Source organism: Sturnira hondurensis, unplaced genomic scaffold (genome assembly GCF_014824575.4).
Source record: "Sturnira hondurensis isolate 20B ecotype Veracruz unplaced genomic scaffold, ASM1482457v3 Scaffold0022910, whole genome shotgun sequence".
In the NCBI taxonomy this organism is placed as follows: domain Eukaryota; kingdom Metazoa; phylum Chordata; class Mammalia; order Chiroptera; family Phyllostomidae; genus Sturnira; species Sturnira hondurensis.
This window is the reverse complement of record NW_028095541.1, coordinates 7030978-7051031: the sequence shown is the minus strand read 5'-3', so window position 1 is coordinate 7051031 and position 20054 is coordinate 7030978. Positions and strand designations below refer to the sequence as shown.

The 20054-nt window shown below is 34.7% G+C and overlaps 1 protein-coding gene across 4 annotated transcripts in view; it reads right to left on the bottom strand.

Annotated features, from left to right (window-relative positions):
• BRCA2 (BRCA2 DNA repair associated) overlaps positions 1–20054 on the bottom strand; it is a 100744-nt gene that overhangs the window by 59090 nt on the left and 21600 nt on the right. For all 4 annotated transcript variants that reach the window (XM_037037170.1, XM_037037169.1, XM_037037171.1 and 1 more), the window contains exons 11-12: positions 13339–18237; positions 11025–11120 (exon numbers count right to left, since the gene is read on the bottom strand). In XM_037037170.1, coding sequence (XP_036893065.1) covers positions 11025–11120; positions 13339–18237 — 4995 coding nt within the window. The remainder of the gene's footprint in view (positions 1–11024; positions 11121–13338; positions 18238–20054) is intronic.

The following is a 20054-nucleotide window of genomic DNA, read 5'->3' as shown; positions in this document are numbered from 1 at the left end:
CATTAGACTATCAGCTGATTTCTCAAAAGAAACCTTACAGGCAAGAAGAGGCTGGAAAGAAGTATTCCAAGTCATGAAAGGCAAGGACCTACATCAAAGACTATCCTATCCAGCAAAGCTTTCATTTAAAATGGAAGGGCAGATAAAGTGCTTCTCAGATAAGGTCAAGTAAAAGGAGTTCATCACCACCAAGCCCTTTTACATGAAATGTTAAAGGGATTTATTTAAGAAAAAGAAGATAAAAACTATGAACAGTAAAATGAGAACAAACTCACAACTATCAACAAATGAACCTAAAAGAAAAGAAAAACAATGAAAACAAAAACTAAGGAAACAATACAACAGGAACAGAATCACAGAAATGGATATCACATTGAGGTATTTCAGTGGAGAATGGAAGGGAAGAATAGTGGAGGAAAGATATAGGGAAGAAGCAGCATAATTAGGAGGCATAAAGTAGACAGGGAGAGATAAAAATGGTACAGGAAACAGAGGATAAAAAGAACTTACATGAACAGCCCATGGACATGAACTAAGGAGGGGAATACTGGAGGGTTGGTGGGGGGAGGATAGAGGAAGGATGAAGAGGGAAAAATTGGAAAACCTATAATAGCATAATCAATAAAAAACTATTGAAAAAAATGTGTAAACAAGAAAGGTAAACATGAAGGCCAGACATTTGAGCACTTTAGAGATTGTACCTAAGTGCACTGTGCCATTGTGACATTCTTTTTCGTTAATCAAGCTATTATAATAATCATAAAAAATACATAGGAATCCAACAGTAAAGGAAAGGAAGCCAGTGTTCAATTCAATGATCTGGAACATAAGGAAGAAATAAACAGTCAACCAGTACAGAACGAAGAAACAAGAATTTAAAAAAATGAGGAGAGAATAAGACTCAAATACATTTCCAAAAGTGCCAACATCTGAATCACAGGGATGCCAAAGCAAAAGAGGAACATCAAGAAACTGAATACTTATTTGAAGAAATAATGAAAGAAAAGTTCCCTAATCTGGCAAAGGAATTAAACATACAAATCCAGAAAGCACACAGACACCCAAATGAGTTGGACCCAAAGGGGACCAAGAGATAGCATAATTAAAATGCCAAATGTTAAAGATAATGAGAGAATCTTATAAGCAGCAAGGAAAAAGAAGAGAATTACTTACAAAGGAGTTCCCATAAGACTACCAGCTGATTTCTCAAAAGAAACCTTGCAGGCAAGAAGGAACTGGCAAGAAGTATTCAAAGTCATGAAAAGCAAGGACCTAGACCAAGATTACTCTATCCAGGAAAACTATGATTTTGAATAGAAGGGCAGATAAAGTGCTTGCCAGAACAGGTAAAACTAAAGGAGTTCATCATCAACCAAGCCCTTATATGAAATGTTAAAGGGAGTTACCTAAGAAAATAGAGGATCAAAACTATGAACAGTAAAATAACAACAAACTAACAACTATTTACAACTGAATCTAAAAAACAAAAACAAACTAAGCAAACAACTACAACAGGAACAGAATCACAGTCATGGAGATCATATAGAGGGATATCAGAGGGGAGGGGGAAGGAGGAGATTGGGGGAAATGGTACACAGATTAAGAAGCAGAATTGGGAACAGAGGCAAAATGGTGGAGAAGTAATGTAAGCCACACTAACCTCGTCCCAGAACCAATCAGAAATTACAGGTAAATTGTGGAGAAATCACCCGAACAAACAACTGAACAATAGCGAGACAGAAGCCTTAAACCTGAGACAAACAGAAGAATCATGTTTAGAACTAGCTGACTGTACCTGCACAGCATAAAAGACATGGTGGGTGGAGTGATAGTCAACCAGCTGGAGGAAAGGACCCACCGAAGAATGATCCAATAAAAAAATCCAATTACATTCAGAGAGCCAACATAAATGGCATAAAGGGTACTCCAAGAGCATCAAATTCAGGAGATCAAGGAGTCTGCACCACTGAATCTCACAGGTTGCCTACCACAGATGTTCATACCACAAACCTAGGTAATCAAAACAGATCAATTTAAGTAACAGAGGCAAATAAGAAGAGAATCACAAATAATGGGAAGACAAAGAAAAAAACCCAAACGAAAAGGAGGAATTCTCAGAAAGAGTGATAAATGAAATAGAGGCAAGTCAACTATCAGATACTGAGTTCAAAACAATGATTATAAGGAAACTGCACAAGCTCAGTGCAAATTACCAAAATTTATAGGGAAGGCACAAGGAACTCACAGCAAATCACACCTCTCCAAAAGGACATAGAAACTATCAACAAACGCCAAGAGGAAATGAAAATTACAATTTCTAAACTGCAGACCACAGTAAAAGGAATCAAAAGCAGGCTAGATGAAGTAGAGGATCGATCAGTGAGCTGGAGTTCAATGTACAAAAATACTCCCAGATAAAGAGCAAGAAAAAAAAGAGGCTCAGAAAGAATGAAGAGGGATTAATGGAAATGTAGGACAACAAGAAACATAATACCATATAATAGCAATACCAGAAGGAGAAGAAAAACAGCAAAAGAAGAACAAGAGATAGAAAACCTGTTTGAAAAAGTAATGATGTAAAACTTCCCTAATTTGATGACAGAAAAAGCCACACAAATTCAGGAAGCAGAGAGAGTCCCAACCAAGAGGAACCCAGAGAGGCCCACTCAAAGACATATCATAATTAAACTGTCAAAACACAAAAAGAGAACTTAATGGCAGCAAGGGAGAAATAAGAAGTAACATACAAGGGATCCTCCAATTAGGCTGGCAGCTGACTTCTCAACCAATAGAAATGCTTCAAGCCAGGAGGAAATGGCAAGAAATATTCCAAGTAATGAAAACCAAAGGCCTGCAATCAAGAACACTCTACCCAGCAAGGCTCTCAATTAAAATGAAAGGCCATGTAAGGAGTTTCCCAGAAAAACAAGGCTCAAACCAGTACTGCAGGATACGATAAAGGAACTGCCTAACAAAGATGAAGAAAAAGAGTGAAAGACAGAGGAATACAGGTACAAAGGGAGTAAAATGGCAGTGAATAAGTACCTATCAATAATAACCTTAAAAGTAAATAGGTTAAATGCTCCAATCACAAGACATAGGGTAGCTGAATGGATTAAGAAATCATGACCCACACAAATGCTGCCTATAAGAAACCCTACTTAGAACAAAAGACCTACACAGACTGAAAGTGAAGGGTTGGAAAAAACTACTCCAAGCAAATACACAGTATAAAAAAGCCAGGGTGCCAATACTCGTATTAGACAATTAGACTTCAAAACAGAGGCCATAAAAAGAGACCCAGGACACTTCACAATATTCAGTATTCAATATTCAATATTCTTGTTAATCCATCAAGAAGATATTAACATTATAAATATATATGTGCTCAACACAGGAGCACCCAAATATACATAGAAAATCATGGCGAACTGCAAGTAAGATATAGACAGCAACACATATATACTAGGGGATTTTAACACCCCACTGTCAAAAATGGATACATCTTACAAACAAAATGTCGACAAGAATATTAAGGCTTTGAACAATGCTGATCAAAGGGACTTAACTGATACATATATAGAAACTTTCATCCCAAAGAAGCAAAATACACATTCTTTTCAAATGCGTATGGAATATTTTCAAAGACAGACCACATGATAGGACATAAAGCAAACCTCAACAAATTCAAGATAATTGAAATCACATCAAGGATTTTTCACTGACTACAAGGGCCTGAAACTAGAAACTAGAGGGCCTGAAACTAGAAAGCAATCTCAAGGAAAAAACTCAAAAACACTCAAACTCATGGAGACTGAATAGCATGCTATTAAACAATGAATGGGTCAAAAATGAGATCAAGGAAGAAATCAGAAAGTTTCTGGAAACAAATAAAAACAAATTTGCAACAGTCTGAACCTTATTGGACACAGCAAAGGTAGTCCTGAGAGGCAAATTCATAGTGATATAGGCCTACCTAAAAAAGATAGAAACATTTCAAATAAACAACCTAAACTTACATCCACAAGAACTGGAGGAACAACAACAAACAAAGCCCAGAGCCAAGTAGAAGGAAAGAAACAACCAAGATCAGAGTAAGATTAAATGAGATAGAGACTAAAAGAACAATTCTAAGAATCATTAAATCCAGAAGCTGGTTTTTGAAAAGAAAAAACAAAATTGACAAGCCTTTAAGTATACTCATCAAGAAAAAAGAGAGCAGACCCAAATAAACACAGTCAGAAATGAAAGAGGAAAGATTACAACTGACATCATAGATACAAAGGATTATAAAAAGTTACTACAAAGAACTATATGCCAAGAAATTTGAAAACCTGGCTGAAATGGAAATTTCTAGAAAAATATAATCTTCCAAAGCTGAATGAAGAAGCATAAGCCTAAACAGACTGATAACAGCTGGCGAATTTGAAGCAGTAATCAAAATCCCTGGCACACAAAAGCCATGGACTGGACGGTTTCACAAGAGAATTTTACAAAACATTTATGGAGAGCTAACAGACTTCACAGACTACTCTAAAAAATCCAAGAAGAGGGAAGACTCCAGAACTTGCTTTATGAAACTAGCATCATCCTAATCCCCAAACCAGATAAAGATACATCAAAGAAAAAAAACTATAGGCAAATATTGCTGATGTACATAGATGCTAAAATCCTCAATAAAATATTGGCAAACTTCATCCAGATATACATTAAAAAGATCATATACCATGATCAACTGGGATTCATACTAGGGATGCAAGAATGATACAATATTTGTAAGTCAATAAACATAATACATCACATAAATAAAAGGAAACACAAAAATAGCATGATCATATCAATAGATGAAGAAAAAGCATTTGATAAGGCAGCTCCCATTTATAACAAAAACACTCAGCAAAGTGGGAGTACAGGGAGCATACCTTAACATAAAGAAGGCCATACAGGATAAATCTATAGCCAACATCATACTCAATGGGCAAAAACTAAAAAGTTTCCCACTAAGATAAAACAAGGATGTCTGCTTTCACTACCTGTATTCAATATAGCATTAGAAGTCCTAGCCACAACAATCAGACAAGAAAAGGAAATAAAAGGTACCCAAATTGGAAAGGAGGAAGCAAAATTGTCATTATTTGCATATGACATGATAGTGTACATAGCAAATCCTATAGACTGCACCAAAAAAGTACTAAGTCTAATAAGTGAATTTGGCATAACAGCAGGATACAAAGTCAATATTCAGAAATCAAAGGCATTTTTGTATACCAACAATGAAATATCAGAAACAGACATCAGGAGGAAAAAAACCCATTTGATATAGCAACAAGAAAAATAAAGTACTTAGGAATAACCCTAACCAAGGATGTAAAAGACCTGTACTCAGAAAACTACACAACACTGAAGAAAGAAATTAAGGAAGACACAAACAAATTGAAGCATGTACTATATTCATGGATTGGAACAATTAACATCATCAAAATGTCCATACTACCCAAAGCAATTTATAGGTTTGATGCAATTTCTATTAGAATATCAGTGACATATTTGACAGATATAGAACAAACATTTCAATAATTTATATGGAACCATAAATGACCCGAATAGCTGCAGCAATTTTGAGAAAGAAGAACAAAATAGGAGGGATCACAATGTCTGACATCAAAGTATATTACAAGGCTACAGAATCAAAACACTCTGGCTGGCATAATAACAGAGACATAGACCAATGGAACAAAACAGAGACCTCAGAAATAAACCTCAATCTCTATTGTCAATTAGTATTCAACAAAGGGGGCAGGAGCATAAAATGTAGTAAAAATACCCTCTTCATTAAATGTTGTTGGGAGATCTGTAAAGCTCCCCCAAATGAAAAAAAACATGCAAAAAAATGAAACTCAACCACCAACTTACACCAAATACAAAAAATCAACTCAAGATGGATAAAAGACTTATATATAAGTCCCAACAACATAAAGGTCCTAGAGGGGAACACAGAGAGAAAAATCTCAGATATTCCTCGTAGCAATATTTGCCAACATGTCCCCTTGAGAAAAGAACATAAAGAATAAACAAATGGATTTCATCAAAATAAAAACCTTCTGCACAGCTAAAAAAAAAAAAAAACACCAGCAAAATGAAAAGTGAACCAACTGTATGGGAAAACATATTCACCAATGATACCTCACACAAGGGTTTGATCTCCAAAATACAGAAAGAACTCTTGCAACCCCAGTCCAGGAAGACAAACAACCCAATTAAAAAATGGGCAAAGGGCCTGAACAGATGCTTCTCCAAAGAGGACATATGGAAAGCCCCCAGACATATGAAAGGATACTCAGCATCACTAGCCATCAGAGAGATGCAAATTAAAACCACAATGTGATATCAATCCACACTGGTCAGAATGGCCATCATAACCAAATCAACTAACAACACTGCTGGTGAGGTTGTGCAGAAAAGGGAACCCTAGTACATTGTTGGTGCAAATGCAGACTGGTGCAGCCACTGCGGAAACCAGTATGGAATTTCCTCAGAAAACTAAAAATGGAACTGGCTTTTGACCTGGCAATTCCATTGCTGGGACTATACCCTAAGAACCCTGAAACACCAATTCAAAAGAACCTATGCACCCCAGTGTTCATAGCAGCACAATTTACAATAGCTAAGTGATGGAAGTAACCTAAGTGCTGATCAGTAAATGAGTGGATCAAAATATGTGGTACATTTACATGATGGAGTACTATGCAGCAGAAAGAAAAAAAAAATGGAGCTTCTACCATTTGCGACAGCATGGATGGAACTGGAGAGCATTCTGCTAAGTGAAATAAGCCAGGTGGTGAAAAACAAATACAGTATGATCTGACCTATAAGGGAAACTTAATCAACAAAACAAACAAGTGAGCAAAATATAACCAGAGACACTGAAATAAGGAACAAAACAGAGGGGAGAGGGAGGGGGATGACAGGAGAAAGAAGGGAAAGGGTCATCAAGTAACAAATATAAAGGACCCATGGACAAAGCCAAATTTAGATAGGATTGAGGGTGGGAGGGAGGGGTGGGAGGGGGTGGGGGAATATGGGGAGGACAGTCGAGAGAACAGTCCTTGAACAAAATAGAAAAATAAAAAATTCACTGAAGCCAAAAAACAAAAAGTAAACATTTTACATCATCGTTAAATGTATTTTCTGTTAGATAAAATTAACAGTGATTCCCACAGAATAAACTAGCATAAAAATGAAAAAGAATAAAAAGTAAAAAACCATTAAAAATAAATTAAACAGAAGAAAAAGAAACATAATTGGTAGGTACAAAATAGATGGGGATGATAAGGATAGCATAGGAAATGAAAAGCCAAAGAACTTAAATGCACGTTCCACAGACATAAACTAAGGAGGGTATGCTGGAGGGAAGGGGGGTACCCGGTGGAGGAGGGTAGAAGAAAAACTTGGGACAACTGTAATAACATAATTAATATAATATACTTAAAGAAAAGATTATAAAAAGGTCTTCAGATCAAAAATTTTGAGAACCCCTACTGCAGGATAAGTAACTATGGTGCTCTCATTATTGCAGCATAAAAAACAGTAACGTGCACAACCAGAATAGACAGAACCCCAAGCCTGGTGTTTTAAAAGCTATTAACCACTGAAAGGGTCATCGGAAAAATGGTGATTTTAGGAGTATGGCAGGGAATTACAAGGACATCCTAGGAAATCTTTTTATGATATAAAAGCACAGAAGTGCCCAAATGTTGATCAAGACACATTAAAAAAAAAAAGTAAATAACAACCTGGAAATACTTTAAAGAGATTTCCAGTTTTAAATTTGGGATGATTTAAAATAAAAAATAATTTTTCTTTGTGTGAAAATGTACATTACGTATATATAATACATTTTACTTTTAAACTTTATACATGTATTATAAATAGAAATCTAAAAAATCAATTTTATTCAACAGAGGAAAAATTCATTTATACCATTAGTAGTGATTATTACAGCAACTAATCCTTTAACCTGAAAAACTGGTAGTTAAATGGAAAAATTTAAGATTTTAACCTGCCTATTTAGGAAGAACTATAGTTCATTCCAAATTGTTATGGAAAAGCTCTTCCTTGCTAAAGAATCCCAGCTACTAAATGTATAAGGAGTTAACATAACTTGAAAATCACTACTTTCCAAAATCTAATTAAACAATTGACTCAAGTAAATATCATCAATGAATGTTAAAATTGTGAATGAAAGACATTTTGGTAAACTGGATATTCTCACAGGACCAAAGGATCATCCACAGATTTCTGTATTTTGCTATGTATAATGCGTGCACCTTTTTGTCCAAATTTTTTAGGGAAAAGTAAGGATGCACATTATAAATGGGTAGTAGTAATTCTATATCCACATAAAAATTTTACTTCTTTTATTTATGCTTATCCATTAGAAGTGTAATTCCAGAAAGCAATAACAATATCTATATGTAAAATAATACCCTGGAATACAATCATCGGGTTTGTTTCTAAATATAAATAAATTTTTATTTTAAAAATTAAAACAAAAATTTTCCCTTAAAGGTTGGGCCAAAAACATGGGTGCACTGTAAGAGCACATGGGAGTGCATCAAACAAGGCAAAATATGGTACTTGCAAAACTGCAAATGAAATAATATACCTTTTTAGTGGTGTAATCTGGTGGTTATCATCTTAACAAAATAATCAAGTCATTTGACACAATGTGCCCCTGATATGATGCAATGCATGTACACAGAATTTCTATGAGGCATTCTTGCCAAAAACACATAACCTAATCCTGATTAAGTCTTTGACCCAAATAGGGACTAGAACAAAAAGTTAAATGATACTACAAGGAAACAAACAAATCCAGAATGTGAGACAGTCTATAAAAAACTGGCTTGGTCATTTAAAAGTGCTACTGTCATAAAAATTAAACATGAAAAAGTAAGAAGACTATTGAGATTAGATTATATTAGGGATAATGGCTCTGTGGCTCATTCGAAATGTCATGTCTAAAACTAATACTCAAATGTTTTAGCAAACATACATATATTATCCCCGTAGATCTATTACTATTTATGTCCACATATTATATGTGACCAGATAAAACAAATATAGCAAAATAGTAACACTGTTGAATATAGTGGTTATATGGGTATTCTCTCAACTTTTTTGTGTGTAAAATGTTCATAATAAAAAATTTTAAGGAAAACAATCATTCATTTGCAAATTATGAATGAAGATCATGCTGAGAAAAAATCATTAAAAAAAAGGAAGATGTGATAATCAAATAAATACTGTATACTGGCTTAAGATAAATCCCCCAAAGAGTTATAGTAACATTTTATGCAATAACATCATTGTTAAAATTACATACATGTTCTTTCATTTACTTTTCATAGGACAATGCTTTTAGAAGGACAAGAGTTGCCTATATGCATGCTATCTAACGCCATTCTTTCAATACCTAGAGAGTAAAGTCACAACTTACACAGGTTTGAAAGACAATTTATCAAGTAATAATTTAATATGGTAAAAACTATCCTAGATATTATTTATACTTCTCATAAAGAATAGTAATTATGGTTTTAGTTTCCAACTCTGTTCAGAATTCTTGTGCAGACTAAAGTTTGAGACCCATTAAATTAAAGAACAACAGAAATAATAGTTTCCTGGACATTCAAAACAGTTTGTTTTTTAAGGTAACTTTCACATCTCTATCATTAAATTAGACATGAGTTAGAAAATTCCAAAGTGTTCCTGCCTCTTGTGGGATTTATCCCATGTGTTTCAGAACTAAACCTCCACAATTTAATACATTTCTCATTTACTATATCAATTCTTCCTTCCCCAACCAGAGGCCAAGTGAACAGTTACATATGTATTATTTATTTTCAAGCAATTCATGTTAAGAACTTCAAATTTTAGCCTAAATGAGGCAGGAAGCTACAGTGAGTTTTAAGTAGGATTTGACCTCTGTGTTACAAGAGTGATTCTGGCTGCTTATGTGGCAACTAGCCTGGAAGAAAGGGAATGTCTCCCCGAAACAGGGAGATGGGTTAGAAGCTATGACAGTAGCTTGGATAAAGGGATAGAAATGAGAAGAAATTATCAGATTCTTATTATACTTTGAAGGCAGAACCTATAGGACTTACTGACTGGTCGGGTGTGAAGTATGAAGAAACAAGGGTAAAAGATGACATCAAGGCTTTGATGTGATCAGGGGACAGAATGGCAGTGAGAAAGGAAAGACAACAGGAAAGAGCAGGTCTGGGGAAGGAATGGAATCAGGAGTTCAGCACTCGTCATACCAACTGAGTTGCACATTAGCAATACCAGTAGAAAAGCATCAAACTGGCAAATGAATAAATACATTTGGAGTTCCAGAACAAGCTAAAGGCTGTAGACATTATTTTGGTAGTCACTGAAGTATAGGCAGAGAAGAGATCCAAGGATAGAGTCCTGGGGTACACCTATGCTTAGAGTAAGGAAAGAATAGGGAAGAATCAACAAAGACGACTGAGAAGAAGTGGCTATGTAAGAAGAGAACGAAGAGAGTGGTGGTCTCAGAAGTGACCAACCATGTTGAATATGGCTGAAATATGGAGTCGAATGAGGATACAAATGCCCGCTGAATTTGCCAACACAGAGATCACCTTGCGACTTAGAAGAGAGTGATTTTGGTGGCATGGTGAATGCCAAAAGCTTGATTGAATTGCAGAACCTAAGCTTCAATTTTTTAGACTAAGTTCTTAATACATTTTTATAGCCTTTTAATTTAGAAAGCCATTACTTTATAATAATTGCACATTTCCTAATTACAAAGAACCTCTGTATCACACCAGATATAATGAAGGAGAAGCTTATATAAATAAAACAAGACTTAAGCTTAACAAATCAAACTATAAAGTCTTGCCCAATTATCTATATACTCAAAAGAGCTGAAAAAATAACTTTAAGCATATTATGGATAGTACTTATAGAGGGAGAAAATATGGATAAAAAGCATGTTTTACCATCTGGAGTGCTTTTTGAAGCCTTTAACGATTTTTCTTGATTTTCTATTATCCTGTCAAACTCATTTAACAAGCTTCTTTTGATTGGGGGTTCTCCTAAAAAGAAATTTCCATACAGACTTTTAAAGCAAACAATAAATGAGCCTATAGTCCATTTTTTAAAATTAAAGTACTGACTCTTACAATATGTTCAGCATACATATATATAATAATAGTTTAAATAGCAACCATTCTGTTTTGAAGGAGAATATTCATTTTTCAATATCAAATTAATTTCCATTATTTGTAATTATTTAAAATACGTGTATTTAATTGGGTCTAGGGATAAATGGACATTACCAGATACCACCGATAAGCTACTTTTTAATAAACTCACACTGAATGTAACCCTAGGTTTACCAGAAATAAGCTAAAACAAAATTTCTTCAAGTAAACTATTTTTTTTCATTAAACTCAAGATGGAATTTATTGTATACGTCATTGAATTACAGTAAGTAGGAGAAAAGATTCTTTAAATTACCAAAAGTAACAGTCAAATTTTAACAGAAGTACTACTTTTTTTAAAAAGATTTTATTTATTTATCTTTAGAGGGGAAGGGGAGGAGAGAGGGAGAGAAACATCAATGTATGGTTGCCTTTCGTGCGTCCCCTGCTGGGAGTTGGCCTGCAGGGAACTGGCCTGCAACCCAGGCATGTGCCCCGACTGGAAATCGAACCGCGATCGTCTGATTCGCAGGCCCGCACTCAATCCACTGAGCCACACCAGCCAGGGCCAGAAGTATTACTTCTTATTTAAAAATTCTACAAAGGATGAGAGTAAAATTCAACCATGGTCCTAGTTATGCATTTCCATGTCATACTGATAATATGTGATAACAGATGCTTTGGTTTTTGATGCTTTATTAAAGGGAGTGAATTTGTAGTATTTAATAAGTAAAAATGCTCATGCAAGGCTTTACTAAGCGTTAGATTATAACGTGATTTAATTGTTTAACAAGGACCTGTACTAGTCAAGTAACCAGAAGCTGATTTAGCTGTATAAACTTAGATGTAAATATATGATAGAGGTGAGGGATATTAGACAATGATGCTGTTGAGAACATTAATTAAAAGATGTTTTTCTTCTAAACAGAAGGCCAACTCATTTCATTAGGCACATGAACTAAATGAAATGGGTTCCTATAAATAAAGCCATTATTTTCCATAAAAGAATTATGAATATCTTTAAGCATCTTCAGTTCAGCATTCTGCACTAGACAAGAGCAATAGTTTAAGGTAAGTATCCTAAACTTACCACTCTGCCCATAACATAAACTTGGTATAGAAGGAGGCCTGGATAACACCTGATTAAGCAAAATCTATATCCACCAGGATAATTTAGGGTCAGAAAGCACCAAGGAGAAGAATGAACTGACTGGCGTCAGTGTTGTTCTTTGTATTATGAAGGGACTGGACAAGTGATAACTATTTTGAGTCTACAGTTTTTTTAAAAGGAGCTAGTTATTGAAGATCAGCCACTTAAACATTGGAACGTTAGTTCTGGCATTTACTTTAATTGTAAGTGATCAAGAGACTCAATCATTTATTATTATTTCTAATCAGAGATATTAACAGAAAAAAATCCAATCTAATTGTCCTAGTAGTTAAATGAAGTTGCTAGATACATATTTAAAGAGAAGTTAAAATATAGTCCAAATGGCACTAAAACCAGAATGCTGTCTGCTAAGGATAACTGATTTTAGAACAGTCTCTAGATTTAACAAAAAGCAAGCCAACACCTATAACTAGAAACCAATCTTTCCCTTCTACCCCTCACTGTGCAACCTGCTTCAGTGTTTGGCAGCTACAGGCAGAGTCCAGGCAATGGTTCAAGGCCACAGCTTGCTCTGGCATGGGCACTACGAGACCCAGGAGGATGGACCTCCAAACAAATCTTTTAAGTTAATTATAGCCAAAGTCTGAATTTCTGCTATCTATATTTACATACATAAAAACAGTTAATAAGTTGTATTACATAAGCTGTTATATAAGAGTTTCAATTCTAGAGAAATTAAAACTTTTAACAGTAATTTCTCAATTATAACTATATTAATAACCTCTAAAAATACACTGAGAATCTCAAATCACGACTTCTTGATACAAAGACTCAGAGATATCAAGAATGAAGTCACATTCCCCCAAACTTTACATGAAAATCTGGAAAAACATGATTAGCATATAATACCCCAATTGCTATAAGCTGGCATGCCAGAATTATCGAGGGCTTAATTTTAAAAGTGACTGGCAAACCTAAAGGGAAAAAAGCGCCACTTACCAATCAAGGCAAAGGTGCCTCCTTTTCTTTTTCCAGTTCTTGAATTTAACAAAGCCATTTCCTTGTTTTGGCAGGTGAGAAGCGAGCGTTTGGGATGACTTAGCAGTTCAGAATCTGTCAGCTCCGCATCTTCCATAAAGGCTTTGGCAATCTCCACTGCTTCTGTTTCAAAATAGGTCTCTGGATTTTTGGAATAGGTAGAACAAATTTCTCTATTTGTTGTCATGGGAAGATTAGAGAAAGTTTCAGGTCTCCCAATTTCCATTTTTATATTTTTAGATAAAGCTTGTTCTTTTCCCAATAGATGACTATTGTTCTCAACAAGTGATGCTTTGCTTTCTAAAACCAAGGGTTCTTCGTCCTGCTTAAAGTGAGAGAGAGACAGAGAAGCTTCAAAAGGGTGAGTATTTTCTGAAGAACTACTTCCAATGTTACAGTTATTTGATAATTTACTGCAGTCTTTTTCCATTTTGCAGTTTGCAAGGTGTTCTGGGGTTTTCTTATCAATATACGAGAGAGGAAGTAGTTTTGACACATCTTGTCCAGATGTAGGTGGCTGCCAAAGACCACATTCAGTTCTCAGTGAATCAAAGTCCTCCAACATTCCCTTAACTTTGTTTAAGGCACTTTCAGAAACTGGAACGTATTTTCCACTTGCTGTACTAAATCCAGAGAAAGCAGATGGTAGTAAATTTGAGGCAGTATGTATCACAGTATTTTCTCTTGTGACCTTGTCTGAATGCTCTTCATTTGGTTCAAATGATACTTTGGGAAAAAGCTGCTCGGCACCGTCTTCTAGCTTAGATAAGACTCGTCTGGTCTTCCGTAAAACAGCATCTGAAACTTGTACACATTTCCCACTTGCTGTGCTAAAAATCCCACAAGCATTAGAGGAGACTGCATTACATTTACATGTATCAGGTTTCAAATCGATCTGACAAGGTAACACTTCAGAAACTGTCTCTGATCCAGACATACCTTGGCTGTATTTCAGAATTTGTTTACTGTCAGCAAAAATCTTACATGAATGCTTGCTATGCTCTTCACTATCTGGAGAGTTAGGAAAAATGAAATTCTCCAAATCACCTACCACCTCACAATAACCTGCCACAGTTTTCGTGTGGTCAGTGCCTGATTCACACTCAGTGTTTTTCATAATGACCTTAGTGCAGTTGTCTGCGAAGCTCTCTCTGATTTTCGTTCCATGTGAAACAAAGACCATTTGACCACTTTCTGTACTGAATGCAGGAGGCCCCATCTCGAAATTATTTGAATCAGATGTAGCCACTTCCACAGCTGTGTTTTTATTTTTGTATGGTGAAGAGTTAGTCACAAATTTCTGAACACAAATATCTTCACTTACAGTTTGTAGATGTGTATTTGCTTCTCTTATGGTGGATATTACTTCAGAAAAACTAGTGTTTTTTCTGTCTGTGAAATTCTTTACTACTGGCTCAGTACGAGAATTATCTGTTTTATTTTTTGAGAGAGATTTTGATTTATTATATGCCTCAATAGAATGACAAAAATCAGAGCAGTCTGAAGAGCTGTTAGATATGCTACTGTTACTTAAATAAGTTGACTCTTGTTTTTCAGAGAGATTATTTTTGTCATTTTCACTTATGATACTGTTTGAGTGATTTTCACATGAAGAATTTTGTACATAATGCTCAGGATAGTCTTTTAAACATATAACCTTGGCACTATTTATTTTTTCTGGTTGATCATCCAATTTCCCCTCTCTAAGCAATCTTTTTGCTTCAAGTAGTGAAGCCTGACTCACAGAAAGTTTTCTACCATGTCCTGTGTAAAATGGTACAGTCAAATTTTCAATGGCTAAGCAAGTGGACTGATTTGTGTAACAAGTTGTAGGACCTTTTGCTATTTCTTTTTCTATGTTTCCAATTTTCACAGTGATATTATTTGATAATTTGAAATTTTCAGTTTGTCTGTGTAAATTATCACTTAAGAGCCTCGGTAGCATGGCAAACTCATTAGAAACAAGTTTCTTCTCCTTTAGAGAATTCTGCATTTCGTCATACTTTGAGGCAGTTATTTCAAAGGTCTCACATGCTAATTCAAGCCCTTCTTTACAATCCTCACTGTCCTTTAGTATCTTTGCCCCTCGGTGGCTAAAATTAATGGTTTCACTATTTTGATCTTGCTTTTTTTCATCAAAAAGACTTCTTACTTTGTCTAGAGATTCCTTTGTAATTTCTATCTTTTTCCCACTAGCTGTATGAAAACCCAACATAGTAGGTTCTCTGATCTTTTTGGTTTCACATTCTAGTCTTGATTGGAGAGTCAGTAATTGATTTTCAATACCAACTGAATCATTCTCTTTCAATGTTTTGTCTTTAACCATATCTGTGTCCTCATAACTTGAAATATCTATTTTGTTGACATTTATTCCAGGAAGTAATGCAGAATTCAAGGCATCTGCAAAGTTATTGAATCCTTCTTCTGCATATTTTTGATCAAAGAAATTTACAGCTTTATTTAATGAATCTTTGGACAATCTGATATTTTTCCCACTTGCAGTCTGAAAGAATGTATCGAAAACGTCAAAATCTTTTATGTTTTGCCCCATCTTTCTAACTGTTAACTGTTCTTTATTTGACATATGAACATGAAATGTTTCTTCTGCTTTCACAACTTCCAAACAAGTTAAATCTGACACACCTTCTTTGATTTGAATGCTTCCCTGCTTCGTAAACTGACCAGATGATTTTAGATGTATGTTGTGCTCATCAATACATGGCAAGCCATTTTCTTCTTTATGAACACAAACTGTATCAGTTTTAACAGATTCTCCTAAGTTACAAGAATTTCTACTGGCACCAGTACATTTGTTATCTTCGCTTTCTGTGTATTTCTTCTGATCTTCAGTATTTTCAACAAAAATGCCAGCAGTCATCTCAATATTATTTTGTTGTATTAGTTGGGTTTTATTACTTTTTTCATTAAAATGTTTACCATTGTTATAATTTTCTATCTTACACAGTGAAACTACAGGATTGTTACACCGACTTGAAGAGAAACTTCTTGGATCTACTGCTGCATAAGTTTCTTCACTAATATTCTCAATGTCACTGAACAGTCTCACAGCTTTTTGCAGTGCTTCACTAGAAACACTCAGTTTTGTGCCATGAGCAGAATAAAAGCCTCTAAATTCCACTTCATTTTTATCTATTAAATAACCAGAAGCACTTTTGTTACAGTTGGTTTTCAAAGAGTGAGCAAACTTTTGTTTACCTTCAAACTTCCTGCTATCTACCTGACTGATGGTTGGGGAATTAGTTGTGAGATGAAAATCAACATTTTTCCATTCCTCAGAAGTGGTATGCAAGACAGATATGTGGTTTTCAGGCATTTCAAGTGGATTATTCTGTATCATGTGGCTTGGTTTTCTAAACTGTGTAAATTCAAACTGACTTCCTGATTCTTCCAATATAGTAGAAAGTTCTGTAATTTCTGCCTTTTGGCTAGGTGTTAGGTTATGGTTTGAATTAAAATCTTGCTTCAAAGATAAAGTTGGAGGAATTGCATGACTATTTTCACTATCAGAAGCAAATGTATCACTCTGCACACAACCAGATATAACATCAGTTGACTGTGAACCAAGTGCACAAGGTTTGCTTAGTTTCTTTTTATTTTCCAACAATGAGGCATTTACAATTTCAACACAAGCTAAGCTGGTAAAAAAATGTTCAATATCTTTGAATAACACTTTACTTTTCTTAATGTTGTGTTCAGAAGGCTTTATCTCTTTATTAGAAGCTGTTCTGAAGCCATTTTCAAAATTGTGACTTGGAATGGGATTTGAGAGTTCTGGCAATTTGTCCACGTAATCATCATTTTGTTTTGATTTCTTATCTACATCCAAGGACATATCTAACTTTGAATCTTTAACTAGAGTCATTTGCTGTGCTACATTCTTTCTGTTCTTGTCTGTAAAATCATGGACTGTATTTGATAAACCAAAATCTTTTATAATTGACACTTTGGCTGCTTGTTTGTCATCTGTGCCTGTGTCTACTACCATGGTAGAGTTCTTGAGAGCAGGTTCTCTGACATAAGAGAGGCTTGCCTCTTGAAGTTCCTCATTTTCTAAAAGAGGAATACTCCATTTATTAGTTATTTCAAAGACAATTTCCTTCTCGTTGTCTTGGAAATGCTCTTCAGAGTTTGAATTGACAGTTATTTTTGAAATTAAAGCAGTCTTTTCTTCTTCTTTTTGGGTTACTGTGAGATTTGTATTTTGGTTGAATTGTACCTTCACAGAAGGTGAAGCTATTGTGTATTTTTCAGGTGATAACAGCTCAGCTTTTTTAGAAATTTCATTTAAAATGCATACTCCTTGATTTTCTACCATGGAAATATTTTTTATTAAATCAAAACCAGCTTCACAATTCTTATATTTTACTGTCTCTGACATTTTATATGACTCCTTTCCCCTAGAAATCACAAAGGGGTTTGATGGAGGATCCCTGGAATCAGGAGTTGAAATACTGATATTATCAAAGTCATATAAAATGCTTTCCTGGGATTGAAAGTGAATACCACTACATTCTATTTCTGAATGTGGCACTGCAAGGTGACATACTGCCGCCAAGTCCTCTTCTTTTATGTCTAAAACTCTTTGGTGTTTTGGATCTTCTTCACAATATTTTTCCTGAAAACATGACAGATAATCAGTTTCTGTGGTAATAAATGACTGCAGTTTTTCTTCATTAATTTTTGTTTCTTTATAATCAAGATCCTGAGATATTCTATTAGAAGAACTGTTTTCATTATTAGAACATTTTCTCAGAATTGTCCCAAAAGAGCTGGTTAAAGATAAACTTGGTTCTTCAGAATCATCCTGTAAACAGTTTTTTTTCACAGAATGCAATGAACCTATGCATAAAGAGACAAAGTGACAAAATACAATTAAAGTACCATCAATCGCATTCACTAAATATTTTCTATTAAGTTAAAAAGGTAGTATCTAAAACAAAAATTACACAAAAAGCAAGAAATTAATGTCAGGTTTAAAACAGAAAGAATTATAAATACTCTCTATTCTGAAGTTACTACATTTTCCAAGAGTATCAACTCATTCAAAATTAGTGCATAGTTCTAAAAAGCAGGTAGCTTTCAGATAAAATTCAAAGTAATTTTATTGGAAAATAAAATTGTAAAAAATTCATTGTTAATATTGGTTTAACAGAAGATGGAGAAGCAAAGCAAAGCAAAAGAATTAGAAAAGCAACCATTTCCTTCAGTTAATTCATTCTTTCATACTGAAAAAACACACAAAAAGTTAACTTTTTAAAACCAGGCTCTACTTATGATGAGCCTGAAAAATGACATAATCTCAATTATAAAGGCAAATGAGTTAAACTGTTCTGTTCAATTTATTTATTTATTTATTTTAGAGAGCGGGGAGGGAGAGAGAAAGGAGAGGGAAAGAAACATCAATGTGTGGTTGCCTCTCATGTGGCCCCCACTGGGGACCCAGCCCACAACCCAGGCATGTTGCCCTGACTGGGAATCAAACTGGTGACCCTTTGGATCACAGCCTGCACTCAATCCACTGAGCTACACCAGCTAGGGCTGCTCTGTTCAATCTTAAAGGCTATCTGAATTTACTATTAACAAGTCAAAATTATTAATCTTATTTTCTTTCATCAGTAACCACTACTACATATTAGCTGTTTTATTGGTTTTAACTCTGATACATATAATATTGGATACTTTTTTCTGAAAATTAACCCAAATCTCAAACAGTTCCTCTGTACTCCAGTTCTATCAAACCTATTATTCACTAAGATATTCCAACCCACTAAAATCTTCTCATAGGAAACTAAATCACCTTTCAACAGAGTTTACTGATTAAATAAATTGTTGCTGGAAAAAAAACCCCAAGTTTCACTGTACATACTCTGGATGTACAGAGATACGGTAATAACTCTCAGTAATCTAATATTTAAGAAAATTATGTAACAAGAATAAAAATCACTGCTTTATTTTAGGAGTGGCTTACACTAAACTTAGCTAGAAATTATTAGCCTTTTTCCTATTCTTTTCTTGCTTTAGTGATAATATATAGTAAATAGCACAACACATTTATAAAATTGTCCAACTTGCATATAATAAACACTGGAAATTAAAGCAGGAATTACATAGTCAATTTCTTGATGGTTAAAAATTACATGCTCTGCTTCAAGAGTAATGATTATACATATACTATACATACTGATCTAGCAAGTTTGATGAAATGGTTCTGAACACTGGTAATCAAAGGCCTAAACAATAACAAGTTGACATTGCCTGTTATTAAATACAATTGACCCTTAAACAACATCGGTTTGAACTGAGCAGGTTCACTTACATGTGGTGTTTTTTTCAATAAATATACAGTCAGTCTTCCCTATCTCCAGGTATTGTATCTGCAACAAACCACGAATGGAAAACAGTATTTTCCATCTGTGTTTTGGAATCCACAGATGCAGAGGGCTGACTACATGCACTCTTCTATATTATTTTATATAAGGGACTTCAACATCTGAGGATTTTGGTATCCTGGAACTAGCCCCTTTTGGATACCAAAGAATGAATGAGTTTTGGGGAACTCAAAAGTTATACTCAAATTTCCAATTGCATGGAGATTGGCACCCCAGCCTTTATGTTGCTCAAAGGTCAAAAACCAAAAAAGCTATGGAAGGCTGTAT